Raw genomic sequence first — 19,675 nt, forward strand, 5'->3', positions numbered from 1 at the left:
CTATTTCAGACCCAAAGCAGAGAAAGTGAGCAGCTGAGTTTGAGGCCTTGTTTCAGAGAACTGGGCATACGGCAGTTCAAGCATAATGAGTATAATTAGTCAGAAGCATCGCTTATAATAGGTTGTTCTGTTAGCTGCACTCTTGTTCTTGGGGGAAGGGAGGAGAGCAGGAGGGAACTGATGAGTTGTAGAAATGGTCTAGTTTTCAGGTGAAACAATAGATTTCTGTGGTACTACTGAACTAACTTGGTGTGTTCTATTATGCATCCTCAGCTTTCTGTAACTGATGGTCTGCTATCCTGCGTAGAGTGGCTGAATACTCATTCATGTTTTTATTTATTCTTTTTATATTGGAAAGAATGCAACGTTGGCAGTGATGGAGGAAGATACTTCATCTTGTAGTTGCACAACTGTAACTGTGAAAATCCCACTTGATGTCACACAGCAGTTGCTCAGATTTGAAACCCCAATCCCAAGTAGTACGGTAAAGCATTTCCCAACAAGGTGTTCATTTACAAAAACTGTCCTCGAATAATTTTAGGACGGAGAGTAATTATTAAATTATTTGTCAAGCCTGTACCAAAATCCATAGCCAATCCCCCAAAAGCCGCACACATGCAGGATGTTGTAATACATTGTATATATCTTCTATATTTTCTTTGCACTTCTTGTAGTTCTTTTCTCCTAATTGAGTTACGTGGGAAATGTTAGTAACTGCATCGTCTGCAGTCTATTTAATACATTCATGCTACATTATATTGCGAGGATTTTCTGTAAGTCTAGCCTACTCTTCCACCTGTTGTATCCAATTTGTGTGACGTGTTGGTCCCAAATCGGCAGATGGGCTTTGTGGTGGCAATAGATGTCTTCTGGGTCACTGGAACAGCAGCTTTTAAACAAATTGGAAAACATTTCAGAAGCTTTGCTCGTAATCTGGCAGCGCAGTAGGTTCTTTAGATTAGCCGTGAAAAGGAAAATTTCTCATGTCCTTGCATGCATATGGGCATACTGTACTATACAAAGGTGGTTGTCTTATGTGCAGTACAGGCTGCTAAGTCTCTTAAAGTACTTTTTACTTTGAGTCAGCAAATCAGTTGCACTCTTGGATAAACTAAATTTCAGTTAATTACTTTCTTAACCAACTGCTTAATTATTAAGCTGCTTAAAATGGGTTAGTTTATTGTAAGCCAAGCAAGTTGTCATTTTACAGTATTATTTTATATAAAAGAATAGCGAATGCTGAAAATTCACATTGGAAGCTTCTGTATGCTCTTTAATGCCCTAACCAAGCAAGTATCACAGGAATGTTCTGCCCTTTGATAGGGAACACTCCCTAGAATTGCTTCATTGCTTGAAACCTGAGCTCAGGCAGGAACTGCACAGCTTACTCCCTCTGTAGACCTGAGAGGTAAGTGGAGTTTCATTGCACAAGTTCTGTCCTTCTCCAGTTTCTGTAGCAGCACATGCTTTGGATTATTAATTCAAGTGTCCAAGTATTACACCCTTAGCAGAAGTTTCTGAAAAATAAGCAGAAACCTTTTTTGTATGCGAAGATTAATCCAAAGTTAATCCAATTTATGCAATTCACTTGTGTATAAAAAAGATTTTAGTTAATGTAAGTGGCCATGCGTTTGCTCCTGCCACCTCAAGTGTTCTTAAGATGCATATGCACACATATAGTACCTTTCTTGAGCTAAGCTTCTGTTTAAACCAGATATCCTGAGACTCTGTGGGTTGAATCTGACCTGTTTACAAAACCCATGTTTCTTCTGGGGCTGCAGATTTTACTTTGGAGCTTGCAGTCAGCCTGAAGTTCTTTATCTGTTTCATGCATCTTCTGTGATTCTGTGATACCTGTTGGTGAGGAATCAATAGGACCAGGCTCTTTTCAACAGTGCCCAGTAATGGGACAAGGGGAGAAGGGCACAAACTAGGAGATAGGAAGTTGGAGAGTTGCAGAGCACTGAACGGGCTGCCCAGAGAGGCTGTGGAGTCTCCTTACTGGAGATGGTCAAAATCCACAGGACACCTTCCTGCATAACCTCCTGTGGGTAACCTGTTATTGCAGGGGGTTAAACTAGATGATCTCCAGATGTCCCTTCCAACCTTTGTGATTCTGTGATTGAGCAGTGCCCAGTTATAGTATCTTCATTTCAGAAGAGTACACCCAGTGTGATTGTCCTGTTTTTTTCTTTTCTTTTTACATGTCAATTTTTGCTGGGAAATCAGATAGTTGGGATGTATAGCCTCACAAGGAATTGGTAGCCATCTGTGTTCTTCTGGTATGTTTACAAAATGTCCAGCAAGAACGATGGTAGCTGCTCAGGAAAAGCAGTTTTCTCTGTGTTCTTGGTGTGTCCGTGCTTAATGGCTGTGTTGGTTTTTTTGTATGTACATATGTTGACCGAGGTTTAAATATGCTTTGCGTTCATATGTTTGGCCACAAAGCAGTTACATGTGATAGCCCTGACAGATCTTACTGACAGATCTTAGAAGGCAAAGAGTATTTTTGAGTGTGTGGCGATGAAGGCATTTTAAAGTAAATCCTACACACTTGCATAGTTGCTTTACTGACATGTGGAAAAAGGGTACATTTGAATGTCATCTGCAGAAAATAGTCTGTATTTTGTCACCTTCCTCTCTATTACTTTTGTGACTGCTACATTTCTATTTAGTGGAAACATTTCAGGATCAATTATTATACTTAGCCGTAAGGCTGTTGTGTAGTTTCCTGGAGGAAGTCTAATACAGAATGCCTGGTGAGGCTGCTACATTCTGTGTGTTGGCCACGCTTCATTGCCTACACTGAAACTTCAAGGTACAGTCTTGACATGAAGAAAACATGCATGAATGACTGTTGTCCACTGTGGAATTGCAGACTCTCGAGCTGTGTATAAGGATCTTGTGCTTGTCTTCATTGCATAAAAAGAATGAGAAGGCACTGCCATGTAGCTCTCTATGCCAGATGCACTTCTGTTCTGACCAGCATAGCTATTTGTTTCCTCAGAGAACTCATTTGAATTCTTTGACTGTTTCCTTTATGTACATTGGAATAAGAACTGTATCACTGCCTGCAACTGTTCAGTGTTTGGTTGGACTGAAAATCATCTGTGCTGGGTCTGCAGGTTGTGTCTATGAAGGTCACTGAGTGTTTACTTGGTAGCAAAGGATTCTGAGGATCACTGAGGACAGGTTTTCTTCATGCTCAGTGGGATGAATTTGCTATTCTGCTTGAAACCTACGGCATTTCTGACTGAGTTAAGTGATAGGGAAGGAAGAAACACTGTCACTGTTAATCAGCGAACAGAACAAAAGTAGGGTGAGAATGGGCAGCAAAGGTGGGATTTGCCTTTTCTTTTTTTTTCCCCATAAGGCACAGTGTGGGCTGTTGAGTGAGAGAGTCCCAGCTCACTGCCTTATGGGTCCTATTCTGTTACGTTTTCTGCTGTGCAACAGATGGCAGCAGAGGGGCAGTCTGACATGGAAGTTTGTATGAAGCGAAGGGGTGGAATTGAATTCCTCCATGTGGAAAAAAATGGCACCCATTGACATTCATTAATGCTATGAAAACTGGTGGAGACCGAACAGTGCAGAGTCAGTGGTGCATTGCAGCAGTGGTGGCAGCAGCAGTGGGTTAGCTCTCCTGGTGCAGAGTTTTACGAGCACAGCATGCAGACTCTTGTTCATCACAGGCAAAAGTGCACAGCTAATGGTGGTGACTGTGCTGAAAAATACTGGTTTGTACCGGAGAGTTTGCCCTATCAGATAGTGTTATTGTGCTCTCTGTATCTGTTGTAGTTCCAATGGAAATAAATAGGGAACGTTACTTTCACAGTAACGTACATAATAAGCAAATATGCATAACATTTTTCAAGATTTTTTTTTTTTAATTTGCAAAATAAGGAAAACTTTTATAATCGGTTTGGAGTATGTTTTACTATTTTTAAAGGCATTTATTATTTCAGTGTATTGTCAACTTAAGTTCTGGGACTTTCTGTTTGCTTACTCCCTTATCGAAGTATGTAGAAATAGTTTGCCAAGTGTGTAATTAAGTGAATTATAGGGCCTGAATCTGGAAAGTACTTAAGAATGTGACTAGTGTCATTGGACAGGACTAATAGCATACTGAAGGCATGCATATAAGCACTTTGCTGAACCGGGGTTGCAGGATAATCATTAGAAGCTCAGTTTTGAAAACTAGAAGTCACATTACAACTCTTGGATTTCATTTATCAGCACATTGCTCAAGGTATAGGCTTCTGTTGATCCCCATTCCTTACGTGGAAAATAAGAACAGTTTGTGCTTTCAAACTCAATACAGAAATCCAATCAGTTGAAAAAATGGAAAAAAAAATGACACGTGGAAGATTCAGTGGTTTAACAAACCTTTATCTACTCATACTGTAAGGTCAATTTATTTATCACTCTTGTCTGATACTTACACAGTGAATACATAATCCTTGTAGAATAATGCACTGAAGTCTTCATGTACGTGCTCTGTTCTTTTTGCAGTGATTCTCTATACTTCTGATGTAAGATGTTTTTTTGCTTTTCTGCACTGAAATTAATTTTTAATTACCTCTAACAGTGGGAGCTTAGTGTAGCCTTGATGCACAGCAATTAAAAGGCTTTTTGAAGTGAAAATGCAGTTCTGAATCATTTCATAATAATAAACAAGAAAAGAAATAAATAAAACAAAATCACCAACACAAGCAAAACAAAAAACTTAGGGAGGGAGTGGACAATGAACAGCAGCTGAAGGACTTAAAGAACTGTGTTTCTTAGAATAAAGTTGTGTTGTAATGTATAAAATGTTTTTTCACTGTTAGATACCATGAATTTAATAGTCATTTTTCTTTAGTATGTGATGGAGATTTTAGCAGTAGACTCAGTGTTGACTTTCTTTGATGTATTACATTCTTGACCTGCATTTTCTGACCTTTTAATTTCATTTTTGTTTTGCCTAAAGACCCTGTGTGGACAGTAATGACCGCACGTTTCCGATTGCCTGCTGGCAGAACCTACAATGTACGAGCATCTGAGCTGGCACGAGACAGGCAGCATACGGAGGTGGTCTGCAACATTCTTCTCCTGGATAACACTGTACAGGCTTTCAGAGTTAATGTAAGTAATCTGACGGTAACAATGTCACTGAGCTTGCTTTCCTCTGTTTCATTTGTATAGGTAGAGTTTGACTTCCAAAATAGTATTAAGTATGGAATAGAAGGGAAAGTTTTGTTCAGACAGACATGCTTGTACTTGTACATACCGAATCGCTGTAGACTTAGTCATTCTGGCATCCTTTATAGTACTAACATCTTAATTTCAAAATTGAATATACAATGTATAGTTTATTTCTGGTAGTTTTCTTTATAGACTGAATGTTGTATAATGAAAACGAAGTTAGCTTTACCACTCAGTTGAACAAGAAGGAAGCTTTTGTTCAGTTCCGTTTGCCTTTTTGCATTTTGAGAACCAGTAACATGTAATGGCAAATCTTATTTTCACTGTGTTGCTAAGCTAAATATGTTCAATCATGTGGATGGTTATATTTAGTTACTGTTGCCATCTTATAGTACCTCTTTGCTTTTGCTTTTCTCAGATGGTGTTCTTGTTCTGTACCTCCTAATGCACTGAGGATGGCAGGAAGGAGAACAGGAAACTTGTTGAATTCTGAGGGCTGTTACTGTGAAAAGTGAATACTTTTCCAAATGAGCCTTGAATACATTATTAGATTTTTTGATTGATGAAAGAAATAAAAAGGAATATGTTCATAATTTTGTGCATAGAAGTGCAGCCATTTCTTTGGGCTACTTCATCCCTTTTCCCCTCCTTCCTCTGCAGTATTTCATTGCTCTTCTGTACCTCTTAATTCCTCATCCTTGTTAATATAGTTTCCTGGTCTGTGCTACCTGCTAAAAAGCAGGATGGGATTGAAGACAAGTATCAAAGGTACATGGGAAATTGGAAGTGTTGTCCTTGCTTTCAAGTGTTTGTTTGCAAGATAGATTTTGGAATGGAAGTTTTTGTTGCTTTTTTTTTTTTAAATAAAAATTCAGTAATATAAGAAATAATTGCACAACAGTTAGGGGCAATAATGCTTCTTTTTGATGTAGGTGTCCAAAAGCTACATCAGCTCTTAAGAGAACGCTAGCGCCTGTGTAGCTGTAGCTAGCTAGCTAGATCAGTCTGGGACTGGTTGTCTAGAGAACAGCCAGTCCTAAATAGTCAAGTATCTATTCTGTCTCTCCTGAGAAATGTATATGGTCCCTGAGATTCTACCATATAACCTTTTTTGGTTACATGGATCACTGTTTTATTGCTTATTTAGACCAGCCTGGGAGTTTAGGGAATAGAAACTTCCTACGGAGTTTGGTACCTTTTGGTCCCATGTCTTAGCCTCAATCTGTTTGGTTGCTGCTGATGTTGTTTATTTGTTTTGTTTATGTTTGTTTGTTTCAAAAATACGGAGATAAGAATTCCCTTAAGTTTTCTATTGCAGTAACCTACATGGTACGAGGAATTTCAGGGTTTATAGCCGTGTATTACTGAATTGTGGTTGGTGCAGTGCTTGACAATAAATATTAACGGCATTATTTTCAGAATAGGGAGAACAAAGATAATATCAAATAAATTAGCATAGTATTTTCCTCCTGGGGTTTGTTACAGGTATGCCAGTGGTTTTAAAGTTTAATTACCTGAAGTATGCAGAGCTCTATTAATAAAAATGTACTCAAATGATATTTCTCTTCCAACAGCAGAGTACTGATCACAGGCACTGTCCCTTGATATTTTATATGACATGTTCTAAGTTCAGATTTCAACCAACCTCTTCCACTGATCTGCAAAATAGGCTTTTTTGTGTGTGTGTGTGTGTGTGTGTGCTCAACATTACAATGTACAGAGCATAACAAATCAAATAAAGTAATCCCTGTGGACTGTAGATAGCCAAAGGTTATTTTGGGTTGGAGTTAACCTGTATGTGTGTCTGAAGAGTAGAAATTTTCTCTATAAAATGCTCTGCTTACCAACTGAAGAACTCCTACTTCCACCTCAGAAAGCATACTGCCTAAAAGGCATAGCTGCATGAAGTGAGAATGGCTGTAGTTAGTAACCAGATCACAATGATTTGCATGGACGTCCGTCTTCAGGATCTTATTACTTTTAGTTTATTTTAATTCACTGTTTAAATGCCTCAAGTTGTAGCTTATCCATGCAGGCTGACTTTGCAGTATTCCCTGAAAATCAGGACGAAGTGATCACACCAAACTTGGGAAAAACTAAGGCAAAATAGATGGTGTGAAAAGTTTGCCATACTTCTTAAACTGCATTTAGTGATGTCTAGTGTTGGTTTGTTCTGAAAGGCCAGTATTTGTGAGATGTTTTGCCTTTCATCATTTCTAACAGGTATGCATGAAATCCTAATATTTCAGCTCAGCAAAAATGTTGGTGTTTTATATCCAACTGTTCAGTAATTATTATTCGCTAACTGTTCATCATTCAGTTGTGAAATAGCTAAATTTTATAGTGAACCATGTTGTGTTAGATGTTAGATGTCACTCATTGTTTTTATATTTTTCCATTATTCTGTGTTTTAAGAACTATTAATGTTTACCCATGGGAATAAAGCGCGTTTCTTTGTTAAACCACCTACATAAATTTCTATTTTTTCATTTAAAAAAGGGCAAAAATAGCCAGCCTACTTTTTATAGCACCTGCTCACTGGTTGAGATATTATTGCAAATATTTTGGACCTTTCACAGCAAACAGGATTGTGACCTTCCCCTGCTCTGGCAAGCTGCAAACATCACTGTATAAATATCGAAGGCAGGTTGAACTGAGGTCTGGTTCTACTAGATGCTTATCTTTGTTTTGTACTGAGAGTAAAACATTGTGATCAAAACAAATGCTTCATGTAGAAACTTGTCTCTTCTTAGCAATTTTTCTGCTTTATTTCAGGAGAAATAGCTTTCACTCTTCCTTCTGCCTTTTGGTGGCACCTCTGTTCATGGTCCAGCTTCTTTGCTGCCAAGAAATGACATTCCTGTGCTAGTTAATTCAAAGTGACCAGCAGGTTCTAAACTGTCAGTATTTTTTAATTAAGAAGCAATTGGGGTTAGATAGTTTAGAAACAAGATAAATTTTCACGTTTAGATTTTTTTTAAAGTACAGAACACACAGGTATCAATTCCTTGGAGAAGTAAATGCAAGTCTGCAGACTCCAAACGTCTCCTCTTTTCTGTTACTGTCATAACTTCTTAGCTTGAGTTCTGATTGAAATCTAAGTAGGGAAAAATGCCAAGAAGTAATTAGTGCTGCTATGTAATTTTAAAATTAGTTTAATTTGTTGAAAAAATTGTACTGATTACCAGTTTCAAAGTATATCAGAAACTCCTAATTTAGTAAAGATGTAACTGTTTTTGGAATTGTACACAGAAATTGTCTTGTGCACTTGCATTGTTGTGTATTTGTTATGTTGACATCTGTGGGTTTTCTCTTTACTTGTTTTCATTTATTGCAGATTAATTTTTTTGTTAGTGAACTTTTTAAGGACATTGGTACTATTGATTGTTCTGTTAAACATTAAGAAATCTTACTCTGATTTTTGTTTTTTTCCTTCTGGTAAGTATAGCACCTAAATCACTTCTACTCAGATGGATAAATGAATCTGAGATACGTGGCTTGTGTAACTTTGATATCCAGAGCTACAGCTGTGTTTGCCCTACTAGCATCATTTCAGGCATAATTTGTTGATAACTATTCTCTCTCTCTCTCTCTTTTTTTTTTTTTAATTATTCTAAAACAAATAGTCTGGCTTCTCAGAATTTTCATCTCCCACATAAATGGTATAGGCTGATTACTCAGCTTCGGTGTATTTTCAACAGAACAACAACAAAAAAATGGCTTTGATAGGATGCTCTTCCATGTGAACAAATGTCTGAATATGACCTGTAGATTTTTCTCATTTGTGGATATTAAAGCCTTCTGACCTTTTTATTATACAGTTTAGATACAAATGCTGTGAAAGTAAACTATTTTAGCTCTTGTCAGGAGCAGGGTTACTTGATGGTAGGACAGGAGTCTTTTCTGTTGTTTACTGTAGGCAATAAAGTATTGAAAAACAAGGCAAGATGCCTCTGAAATCCATTCTAGTATCAGTAATAGTTGATTGGCACCTACAGTGTTGTTAGAAGCTTGCTTGGTGCCGGAGAAGTAGAAAACCTGGGTGGAAAGTGTATCAGTCAGATCTTTCAGTGTGTTTCTCATTTGAATGTTTGGCTTGCAGAATTTTCCTTGTCTTTTGCACTTCAGAAAGCTATGACACTTCATTACTTGTTTGGAAAACTCCTTCAGGTTTCAACAAATGTTTCTACAGAGTCTTATCAGAATGGTACACTTAGCCTTTAAATTACTGTTGGCAATGCTTTCAGGTTAGGCAAGAAATTACTAGGTACACACCACCACACAGATCTTTTTATATCATTTTGCAGGTATGGTTTGTCCCTGCAGTAAGGAATCAAGTTTGTTCACTTGTTCCTGCAAAGAAACATAACTGTTCAGTTTATTTGTATTAGTTAGTGTAGAGTAACGTTTCTTCGCAGCTAGATATTTGTCTGCTTCATCTATCTGTGCCATTAAACTGTGGAGGCAAGCACTTTCAATATGCTGGTTCATTTAGATTCAGGAATAGGTTTTCAGATAAAATAAGTAAGAATAACTTGTGCAGGCCTGAAAAACCTTACTTCAAAATTCAGTGTCCTTGATGAGGCTATGAAGTCCTTTGTCAAATCCCAGCCCCTCTTTTATTTTTCTCTCCAATAATCCTTTTTAAGTATCAAATGTGGCTAATGAGTGGCTTTCAGAAATAACCGTGTATCTAGCTGAGAAATTAGAAGTTCTTACTGTTAGAAAATGAACAGGAAGGAAGATAATTTCTTACATGTATTTCAAAAAGAGAGGTGATGCTCTTTGTAAAAGAGTGCTGCTAGGATACACATCATCATGCTTAAAATGTGACACGCTAGAGCACATCTGAAAGAATGCATTAGTGTTCTACTAGCATCAAGCTTGTGTGTCCAGTGACGTACTTTTCCATTAAGCGCATGTGTATGTCCTATTATTTGCAGAAACACGATCAGGGACAAGTTCTGTTGGATATAGTCTTCAAACATCTCGATTTGACAGAGAGAGATTACTTTGGTTTACAGCTGGCGGATGAATCCACTGATAACCCTGTAAGTCAAATCAATTTTATAAATCCATGATATTAATTTAATGTATGTGGGGATCATGTTTCATTGTTTACAAGATAATTGGAAAATTTTAATTTGTTTCTTTTAATAGGTCAGATTTTCTACAGGAACACTATTGATTTTTGGTGGGATGGATTTGGTGCGTGACACGATGCATTGAAAAGTACTGCATCTTGTGCAATTTTTTTGGGTGATACACTGCACAACTGCTCACTACGCACTGATTGATACCCAGACAGGCCCTGAGCAGCACACCCATCCAACTTCCCCAATTTTGTAGTTTTTGCGTGATGTTGTATCACATGGAATATCCCTTTGGCCAGTTTAGGTCAGCTGGTTCTTTCCACCCCCCAGCTCCTTGTGCAATCCCAGCCCACCCACTGGCAGGACAGGACAGTACATGAAGTTGAAACATGCTTGTTGCGTCTAGTTACTAGATTCTAACCTCTGTTGGGCACAAGTGATGGTCATATTCTGGTACCCTCTTGTAGTAGTGCCAGATGGATACCTGGACAGCAGAGTTAAACTCGGGCAAAAAGAGGCAACTGCTCGTGTTGGTATCTTTCAGAGTCTTGTTATAGACTGTGGTATGCCAGTAGGGCATTTTTGGTTTAAAAAAAAAAATCAAATAAAAAATAATTAAAAATTAAGTCTCTTGATGCATAACACTATAGCGTACAATTTTTGATTTATCTGAAACTGGTATTATAATTTATCTCTTTCCAGAGGTGGTTGGATCCAAACAAACCTATCAGGAAACAATTAAAAAGTGAGTATGTGTATGCATTTGGTCAATTCATGCGTTATTGTTGTTCTGCTTTTCCAAGGTACCCTGATTAATTAGAAACACTTTTCTTGACCATAGGAGGATCTCCACACAGTTTGAACTTGAGAGTTAAGTTTTTTGTAAGTGACCCAAACAAGCTCCAAGAAGAATATACAAGGTAGGTCTAGTTAATTTATCAACGAAAGATTTTTATAGAAGGCTTATGTGTAAAGGAAAAGCAGGCTTTTCTGGTTTTCTTTTTTAAGATATAACATGTAAATTTATTTTTAATAATTTTTGTGTAGTGTGTATAGACTTCTAATTTTTGCCTAATGTGTGCATAAAATATGCATTCAATATAACAAAAAACCTTTTTGAATAAATATACAAATATATGTGCAAAGTGAAATAACTGCATAAAGAAAATACTATCAAGTAGAGGCAGAAAAACAACAGAGAAAAGAGGGAAAATATTTAGTGATCATTCATCAGTGAATACAAACTTTTTTTATTCCTATGTACTCCTCTGTGATCTAAAAAAAAAAAATCCTGAGCTTTCTGCACTTTTTAATTGATTTGTTTTTCCAGGTTTCTTCCTGGCACTAATAAAATTCATCTCTGAAACATTGTAAGCTTATTTTGCTAGCAATGTGTTGAAGTTTGCTGAAGAAAATGCTCAATGTGCACCAAGTCAGGAGACTGTGAGTTGTGATTAGCTCTTGAAGTAATGCCTCCAATTTTTTCTAGTCCTCATAAGTAGCATAATTTGACAGATTGGAATTTTTGGATGTCAGCCATCCTGAAAACAGGTCAACCCCATTCAAAATACAGTATCTGAGTTATTAAAGATAGCTCTAGAAATTCTGAGCAGCAACACTATGAATATCTGAGTCCATATTTGTTTATAACTTCCGATTTGTCAAATTTTGGGCAAAAACGTACAAACATCTATGCGGTCACAGTTTACTAAAACAAATCCCAGAAATCCTCAATCGGTCTTTGTGTTATGGAAATATTTACTGAGGATTTGGCGATTTATTCTGTTGGAATGATGAAGAAGCGTGATATTTGAATTAAAGGGCAGTATAAAATATTCCTAAGGAGATGGAAATGACAGTAAATGTGGATTTATATGAAGCAAATTAAGAAAAAAGCCAACTCTTTACTTAAATATTGTACTGTAAATGCAGTGCTATAAATACAGCAGCCATTTAGGAGACAAGTAATAATATATGATTGCTGTATCTAGGTCAGCTCTGCCTTTTTTTCTAATAAGGGTAATTGCCCTTGAGAAAACTCATTTGTGTTTGGAATTATTGTGAAGAGTGTGTTGTTATCTGTGGGGATTCTGTAGTGAAGTTAGGACGCCTTGTCACTACCGTGTGGTCCTTGCACATAATCAGCATCTCCCCTCTTAGAGCAAAACCAACCTGCAAAAACAAAACAAACAAAGGTGATACTTTTGACAATTCCCACTCAAGATGAGACTTTTCTAAGACCCTCAGCTTTTATAAATTTCATGAAAACACAGGAGTGAGTCAGTATGTCTGTCAATGTGAATCAGCTGGAAAGGTTTGATACAAGCTTGTATCTTTAAATTAGACCTCTGAGAATTCATGAGAGGGGGAGGCAGCTTATGAATGCCCCGGGTCAGGAAAAGGTCAGTGGGAGCTCAGCTTGTGCTGGAGGGTTTGGCTTTAAGAACTTGTGTTGGTAGGAGACAAAGCTCACTGCAGAAGGACGTGTTTATTAACATTGACTACAGTTAACAATAATTCTATCTTATCCTTTTCCCTACATGTAAAGAAGAAGATGTTGTAATGCAATACGGTCTTCATTGTATGGGTTTTCAGCTGTACGTTAATAAAGCTTCTGTTGATTTTCCACTTCACTTAATAACATGTGAGGTTTTTGTGTTGGAACTGCAGTGGTTAGCTAACAAGTAATTAACTTCTCTGGTTACCAAAAACAGTGGACCGGAAATGAAGTCTGCTTAGTATTCCTTAATCATTAAGTCTCTTCAGTATTATGGAATATTCCTAATAAAGCATTTCACAAAAAGTAAGAAATAAAAACAAGAAGCAAAGGTGCATCTACACGAGAATTTTATCGCCTATGTTTTTATAGCAGGAGATATTGGCAGTAGGAAACTGATTTACATTTTTGTAATTTTGTATGTTTATAATGAGTGAGCATGACTGACTATAGTTTCAAAGCAGAACTACAAGAAAAAAAAATAACCGATTTCTTTAATAATAAAGTAGGGCGTTCCAAAATTGAATCGATTTATAAGAAGGAATTATGTTAATGATTTCCACTCATTGGATTTTACTTAATTATTTATTTATCTTAATTAAAAGGCATCAGAGCCTAAAATGTTTAAGACTGCTTCAATGCCATGTTACTAAGGAAGGTTTTAGTGGAAATTTAAGCTTATGCTAACATCTTGCCATCTCAGTGTTACCCACTTCAGTCTGTTCCAGCTGTGGTTTGTAGCAGGTATAGTTTGCCTCTTGTTATAAATATATATACTTTGGAATTCTCCAAAAGCTTTGAGTGAAGTATGAGGGAACTGAATTGAACTGAATGAACAAAAGATTCATTCTGAAGTTAACAAAATATTTGGGTCTTGCTGGGGAATCGTAAGAAGTACTTTAGACAGAAATCTGTTTGATCTTTCAGGTTTGTTTGGATATATACATATTTGATTTACAGTGTTTCTGCTGCCACTGTTTGGTTGAAAAATAGTTCTTGATTTAAAGTGTTAGTCTGTTTCTTTGGCTGTTTCCATCTTCTTCCTTGCTTGAAAGAGTGGGCATGTGAAGAGTAGAACTAAAACAAGCTTTCTCACATCATAATTAAAGAAAAGTTCAGAACAGAAGTTCAAGGGAAGTCAGAAGACTTTCAGGAGGCTTTTATCGTAGCAGATCCACAACTGCTATTTTAGAATGGAATGCCAAAAAAGTTACAAAGCTGAGAGTACTTAGTTTAGATGAAAACAAAGTAATGTCAAATGCTCAGTGAGAATAAACTAATTCTTTCTACCTACCTGGAGTACAACTCATTAAGGTATCTGCACACATAGAAACCATCTTCAACTTTTGGCTTGCACATTGGATAGTGCTGCTCTCATTCACTGTGAAAACACCTACTTAAAGTTTAAGCTGAACATAAATACTGGAAAACAAAATATGTAGGAAATGAATTTTACAGCATACGGGTGAAATATGATTCATAATTTCATTACAGAGTAATTACTATCCTGTCACTTGATTTATTTATGAAGTTGTATTATTTCATTAATCACTGTTTGGTTTCTTTGCCATATGAGTTTAAGAAACAGCATGTCAAATGTAAGCTTTGCACTAGATGGAGATGCATTAAATTGATGAAAAAATATTAAATGATTTTATTTTTAATAATATCTTTTTTTAAATTAAGGTACCAGTATTTTTTACAAATTAAACAGGACATTCTTACTGGAAGGTAAGACATTTTTGTTCTGTTAAATGTTATATGCAACTTTGAGAAAAAGATGTTGTCTTGATCATGAAGGATTATACTTGCAAAAATAAAAACATTTTAATAATTATGCAAAAATAAACATTAATAGCAATTCTGTCCAACTTGTGCCTGAATGCATTATGAAGCAGTAGGCTTTTCAGAATAACTTCATTTCATTTAAAATATGTAATTTTTACACGTTTTTCATCTAAAAATTTAACAGATTGCCCTGTCCATATAATACTGCTGCTCTTCTGGCTTCCTATGCTGTTCAATGTAAGTACTGCTAGTATTCATGTACATGTAAGTACTGATATGTTTGAAAATGTAGCACTATCTAGTTTTGCTTCTAAAGAATCTAGTTCACATTCGTGTAATACTGTATATGAGATGTTTGTGGACATGAGGTACCTTTTAATCATTGTTCAAACCTGGTTGTTTATTTTCTCTCCCAGCACACTTTGTTAAATTAGATATGAAAAAGATACTGGCAATTCTGTTTTCCTTCTTTAAACCTCTGCAGTTTAAAAAAATAAAATAAGAACCAAATCAAACCCCTTGTATTTCCTTGCATTCTGAAGTGTGATTGTGTTATTTTTTCACTAAGTGGAAAGAGTAACATTAAGACAGTTTTTAGACACATGCACATATTTAACGTACAGTACAGTAGGCATCCAGATAGGTGTGAAATAGTAAGTTCTGGTCATATAATCAAAGAAATTTGTGTAAAACATCAAACTTCAGGTGCTGGGACATATTTAGTGTGAGAGCTATCAAAAAAAAAATTAGTCATGGCTTAGGGTTTTGTCTTGGAAAAGATTAGGTATTTGATAGTGAAGCAGACAATATGGAAAGTTTGTAACAATGAAGCTTGTAAGAATGCAATATGTTCATTTTTAAAACAACATAGTGGGCATGCACTGAACATTGTAGTTAGACTTTATGTGCTAGATGTTACTGTCCTTAAGTTCTGCACCATGCAGATCTGTGTCTAATGATTTTCTTTGCATGCCCATTACTAATCACCTCTGGATTCAGGTCTTGGAATTCTTCATGAATAAATGGGTCGCTCCAAAAGTAGTGCTTCCTATTTACTTCCATGGAAACTACAGCTGATAGAGGACAATAATGCTATTTGATAGAGCAATTTCTCATCTGCAAAACAGTATTTTTCAATTCAGTCACCACTGTTAGCTATGCATTTTCATAAGTGATGCAAGAGCCTGTATGCTGCACTCGTCAAAATCTGCACCTGTGGAGGTGACCCCATGTTGCTGTCACCACTGCTGAAACACCTCCTGCTGCCTCACAGTGCTCGCATCCACTGTTTCCATAGGCATTCCACAAGAGGCAATGAATGTCAATGAGTGCCATTTTTTCTGCACAAAGGAATTCAGTTTCACCCCTTTACTTCATCTACACTTCCGTGTCAGCGCCATTTTGTCAGACTGCCCCTCCGCTGCCATCTGGCACACAGCAACAAAATGTAATGGAACACTGACAGGAAGGTTCAACCTCTAACTGCCATACCGCCGACATCCACCTCTGATGTCATGAGCCAACGTAATAAAATAGGAGGCATTCTTTTGGAGCCACCCTCGTAAATAGCAACCCCAGAACTCAGACAGCCCTGTATTATTTATAGTCTGTTTTAGCAAGGATTGTGCTCTGTTATGAAACCTGGTCACATTTTCCAGGCTTTAACTAAGTTTTTAACTAACTTTTAACTAAGTTTTTGTTTCTTATGATGCAAGTGCCCCAGATGCCTTTCCTGCCTTCACTTCCCTTGCTTACCCTCTCATTCCCTGTGTACATTGCCCTCTCATTCCCTGCCGTTTCTTCTGTGCCCTATATAAGTGTCCGTAGACCTCCCCAGAGCCCCACACCATGCTACCTTGCTGGGAACTTTTCAATTTTCACGCGTTAAGTTACTTAATACTGTAAATCTCTTAGATGCATTGCAGATGTTTAAAGCTGCACTGTTTTTGGATTACAGCTAAAAAGCCTCAATGCCTGTATTCTTAACAAATTCTTTGGTTATTTTTTGTTTTATTTATTCTGACAGTAAATGAGATTTTGACTTTTTTATGATTTTGAGGAAGTGTTGGAAGCTATGAAAATGCACTTTTTAGTAGTTTCATGTAAGCAGTGTAGGTGTATGTATGCATACTTTTTCTGCACGCATACAATTGTGCACAAAAACAGTTTTCCAATGCTTATGAATGTATCTTGGTGCAGAATGAGCTGGTTGTTTTTTTTTTTTGTAGGTTTTGCAAAGTGAAGAAGTAACAGTTGTAGTGCTTAAATATTGTAATTGTATGGAACTGAACAACGGTTTAAAAAAAAAGGGGGGGGGGGGGGGAGAAAAAGTTAGTACCTGAAATACTTTGATGCATATTATTTAGTGCTAGTTGTTAGGAGGGCATTTATGAGTTAATTTCTGCATTAGAAATCAAATAATTAATAAACTTCTTTCAGAAACACCCACTCAAAGCTCACAGTAAATGATTTCCACAGTACTTGCTGAGAATGTGATGGTTTATTCAAAAGGGAGAAGGGGAATTCAAATGTCACTACTTTTGTTTGCTATAGATCATGATATATGGGATCAGACTCCTGTGAATTTGAATGTGTTGCACAGTGCCAACTAATCACTGATAAACAATAACCTCTATTTTTTAATATTTTAGCCGAGCTGGGAGACTACAACCATTTGGAAAACCTGCCAGGCTACCTCTCAGACTATTCTTTCATCCCTGGCCAGCCTCAAGACTTTGAAAAAGAGATAGCAAAGTTACATCAGCAGCACATGTAAGGATTTATAGTGAAAAACATTGACTTTGCTGGAGCTGTCCTATTGTATGAAAACTGAGTATTTTGTCTTAAAGTTTTCTGTTGAGAAATGATGTATATGTAAATGTGGTTTTTTTTGTAGAATATCTGTGTAAGTACAATTGGTACTCTGCACAGATAGAACGTGTATGTTAGAATGAGAGGGAATATTGGTGAAATAATGAACTTGGTAAAGGTGCGCTGAAAATAGTGCTTGTGTTTGTTACGTACTATATGAACTTAACAGGATATTAGTTAATTTGTTTCATGCATTCCTTGACAGTACACAAAGGCTTTGATTTCATGGTGCTTTTGCCGTGAGACAAGAGTCACTTTAGATGTAACAAAGTCCTTTTCTTTGATATCTGGTCTTTCTTGTTTGCAGTTATTTGACCTTTCACTAAAGAGGAAAAGGTGATGAAGTAATGGAAGCTTTTTTTTTTTTTTTCAATGTGTAATATTAAGTAGTGGTTTTTCATTGATAGCTCCTTGGCATTTTAGAACTTCAATAATGCGTTGTTAGAGTAAAATTTAACAGAATATAAGCTGAATTTGTGAAGACATTTGTACACTTCAGTCAGTGACTTAGGAAATCTACTTAAGTAGGGTAAATAAAATTAAAGTGTGTTGATAATTTAAACTTTCAGGGTCTTAGAGGGAAATTATTATTATGAATAGAAAATGCAGTATTTCAAAAGTAATTTCCAGTTTTTACAGCTTCAGAGCCATTTAAATGTTGCAATACATTAGAAATAATAAAAGAAAAAAGTACATTTGCAAGCTGTTTGTTTCAAGGCTGTGTAAGCACAGTATAAAGTTTTTGAATGAGGGTGTTCGTGGTGAGAAAGGAAATTCAGATTTTGGGGTGAGGGATGAAGGAGGAAAGGTCAATGCCGATTTTCTCTTTGAGCTCAGTAAAGAGACTACTGGGGAGTTGCATTTGAATGTTTCTTATATAGCTTCTTTCTTTCAGAGGGTTGTCTCCTGCAGAAGCGGAGTTTAATTATCTCAATACAGCACGTACCTTAGAACTCTATGGAGTTGAATTGCACTATGCAAGGGTAAGTTTGGATGAACTAATATTTTAATGTAAAAGTGAATTCCTCTGATATTTGTGGGAAACTAAATATTTTTTTAGTGAGCCTTCCTAGTCACTTTTCTCAGGAGAAAAGATTGAAAATAATTTTCTTATAAGCTGCCCAAATGCAATTTACCATTATCAAAGGCCACTATTTTACTTGATCATCTTAAAGGTCTTTTCCAACCTAAACAATTTGATTATTCTATTTGCTTGCTTTGATTTCTGCTTAGTTTATGTGTGCTAGTAGAGTTCAGCCTTGTTGGCCTGAATGTCAGTTTGGTTGACTACTGCTGAAAAAGAAAAATATCAATGTTGAATGCGTTTTTGATATTTAAGGATCTGTTTTCTTTTAAACATATTTTATTTGGTTCAGATTAGTACTATTATGTAAGGTGAACGCACTATAGTTTGATAAAATAGCGTATGGTGAATATAGTGTGAAAATAAATACACAACCTTCTACTGTAAACTCAGAAGTATAGGTTAAAATCATGAAGGCTTTTGGAAAGAGAGCTTCTAAATGAAAAGTTCTGATCATGAATAGTAATTAAGCATATGTGAAAATCTAGCATTTTACTTCTCCCTAATAAGTAAAATGAAATAGTTTTATCTAATAAAGCAGGTAGCTAGAGGTCTTGACTCAACTTGTCATTACAGTGCTACCATTTCTTCAAAGACCGAGTGTAATTATTTCTAGCAAGACATTTCTGTTTCTAGTATTCCTGTCCTACTCACTAATGTTAAAGAAATGTACAACAGAATTTCAGAAGTACCCTACTTCACTACTATCTCTATTCTCCTATTTTTACTCAAGAGTTGAGAGGTCTGTAGCAGATGTTTGATAAGAGTGCATAAGTATTTCAGGAAAAGCATGCTATTTAAATATGCTTACAGTATTGTTTGTTTTAGAGTCTCTTCTCTCTGTGTTCTGAGATTGCAATTTCCTTTCAGGTAGGAATTTAAGTCGCTGGTTGTTTTTAGTGTAGCATACGCTGAGCCGGTGTTGTTATCCATAATAAACTGCTAGAATAATCTGTTTGCTTGAATATCATGGAAGATCTAATTTGTAAGCTACCATAGAATTTTAATTTTTGAAAGGATTCAGAGCAAACATTTAGTCCTCTCCGAAACAGGAGAGAAAAAGTGGATTCCTGCTCATCTTGCTAAAACATGTTTCCTTCCATGTAAATTGAGTTCTAATTTACTATTGTGTTTGTGTGTTAGGAGGGAGATGGGTGA

General features: G+C 36.4%; 1 protein-coding gene across 5 annotated transcripts in view; it reads left to right on the plus strand.

Moving 5' to 3' along the window:
- The window catches only part of PTPN4 (protein tyrosine phosphatase, non-receptor type 4), a 100,954-nt gene that overhangs the window by 31,065 nt on the left and 50,214 nt on the right, over positions 1-19,675 (plus strand). For all 5 annotated transcript variants that reach the window (XR_005861723.2, XM_040704316.2, XM_046943875.1 and 2 more), the window contains exons 2-9: positions 4,970-5,124; positions 10,128-10,235; positions 10,980-11,022; positions 11,119-11,197; positions 14,461-14,505; positions 14,747-14,799; positions 17,214-17,334; positions 18,329-18,416. Coding sequence is in view for 4 of the 5 variants with exons in the window: in XM_046943875.1 (XP_046799831.1) it covers positions 4,970-5,124; positions 10,128-10,235; positions 10,980-11,022; positions 11,119-11,197; positions 14,461-14,505; positions 14,747-14,799; positions 17,214-17,334; positions 18,329-18,416 (692 nt within the window). In the remaining variant the exon portion in view is untranslated. The remainder of the gene's footprint in view (positions 1-4,969; positions 5,125-10,127; positions 10,236-10,979; positions 11,023-11,118; positions 11,198-14,460; positions 14,506-14,746; positions 14,800-17,213; positions 17,335-18,328; positions 18,417-19,675) is intronic.

This window comes from Gallus gallus, chromosome 7 (genome assembly GCF_016699485.2).
Source record: "Gallus gallus isolate bGalGal1 chromosome 7, bGalGal1.mat.broiler.GRCg7b, whole genome shotgun sequence".
In the NCBI taxonomy this organism is placed as follows: domain Eukaryota; kingdom Metazoa; phylum Chordata; class Aves; order Galliformes; family Phasianidae; genus Gallus; species Gallus gallus.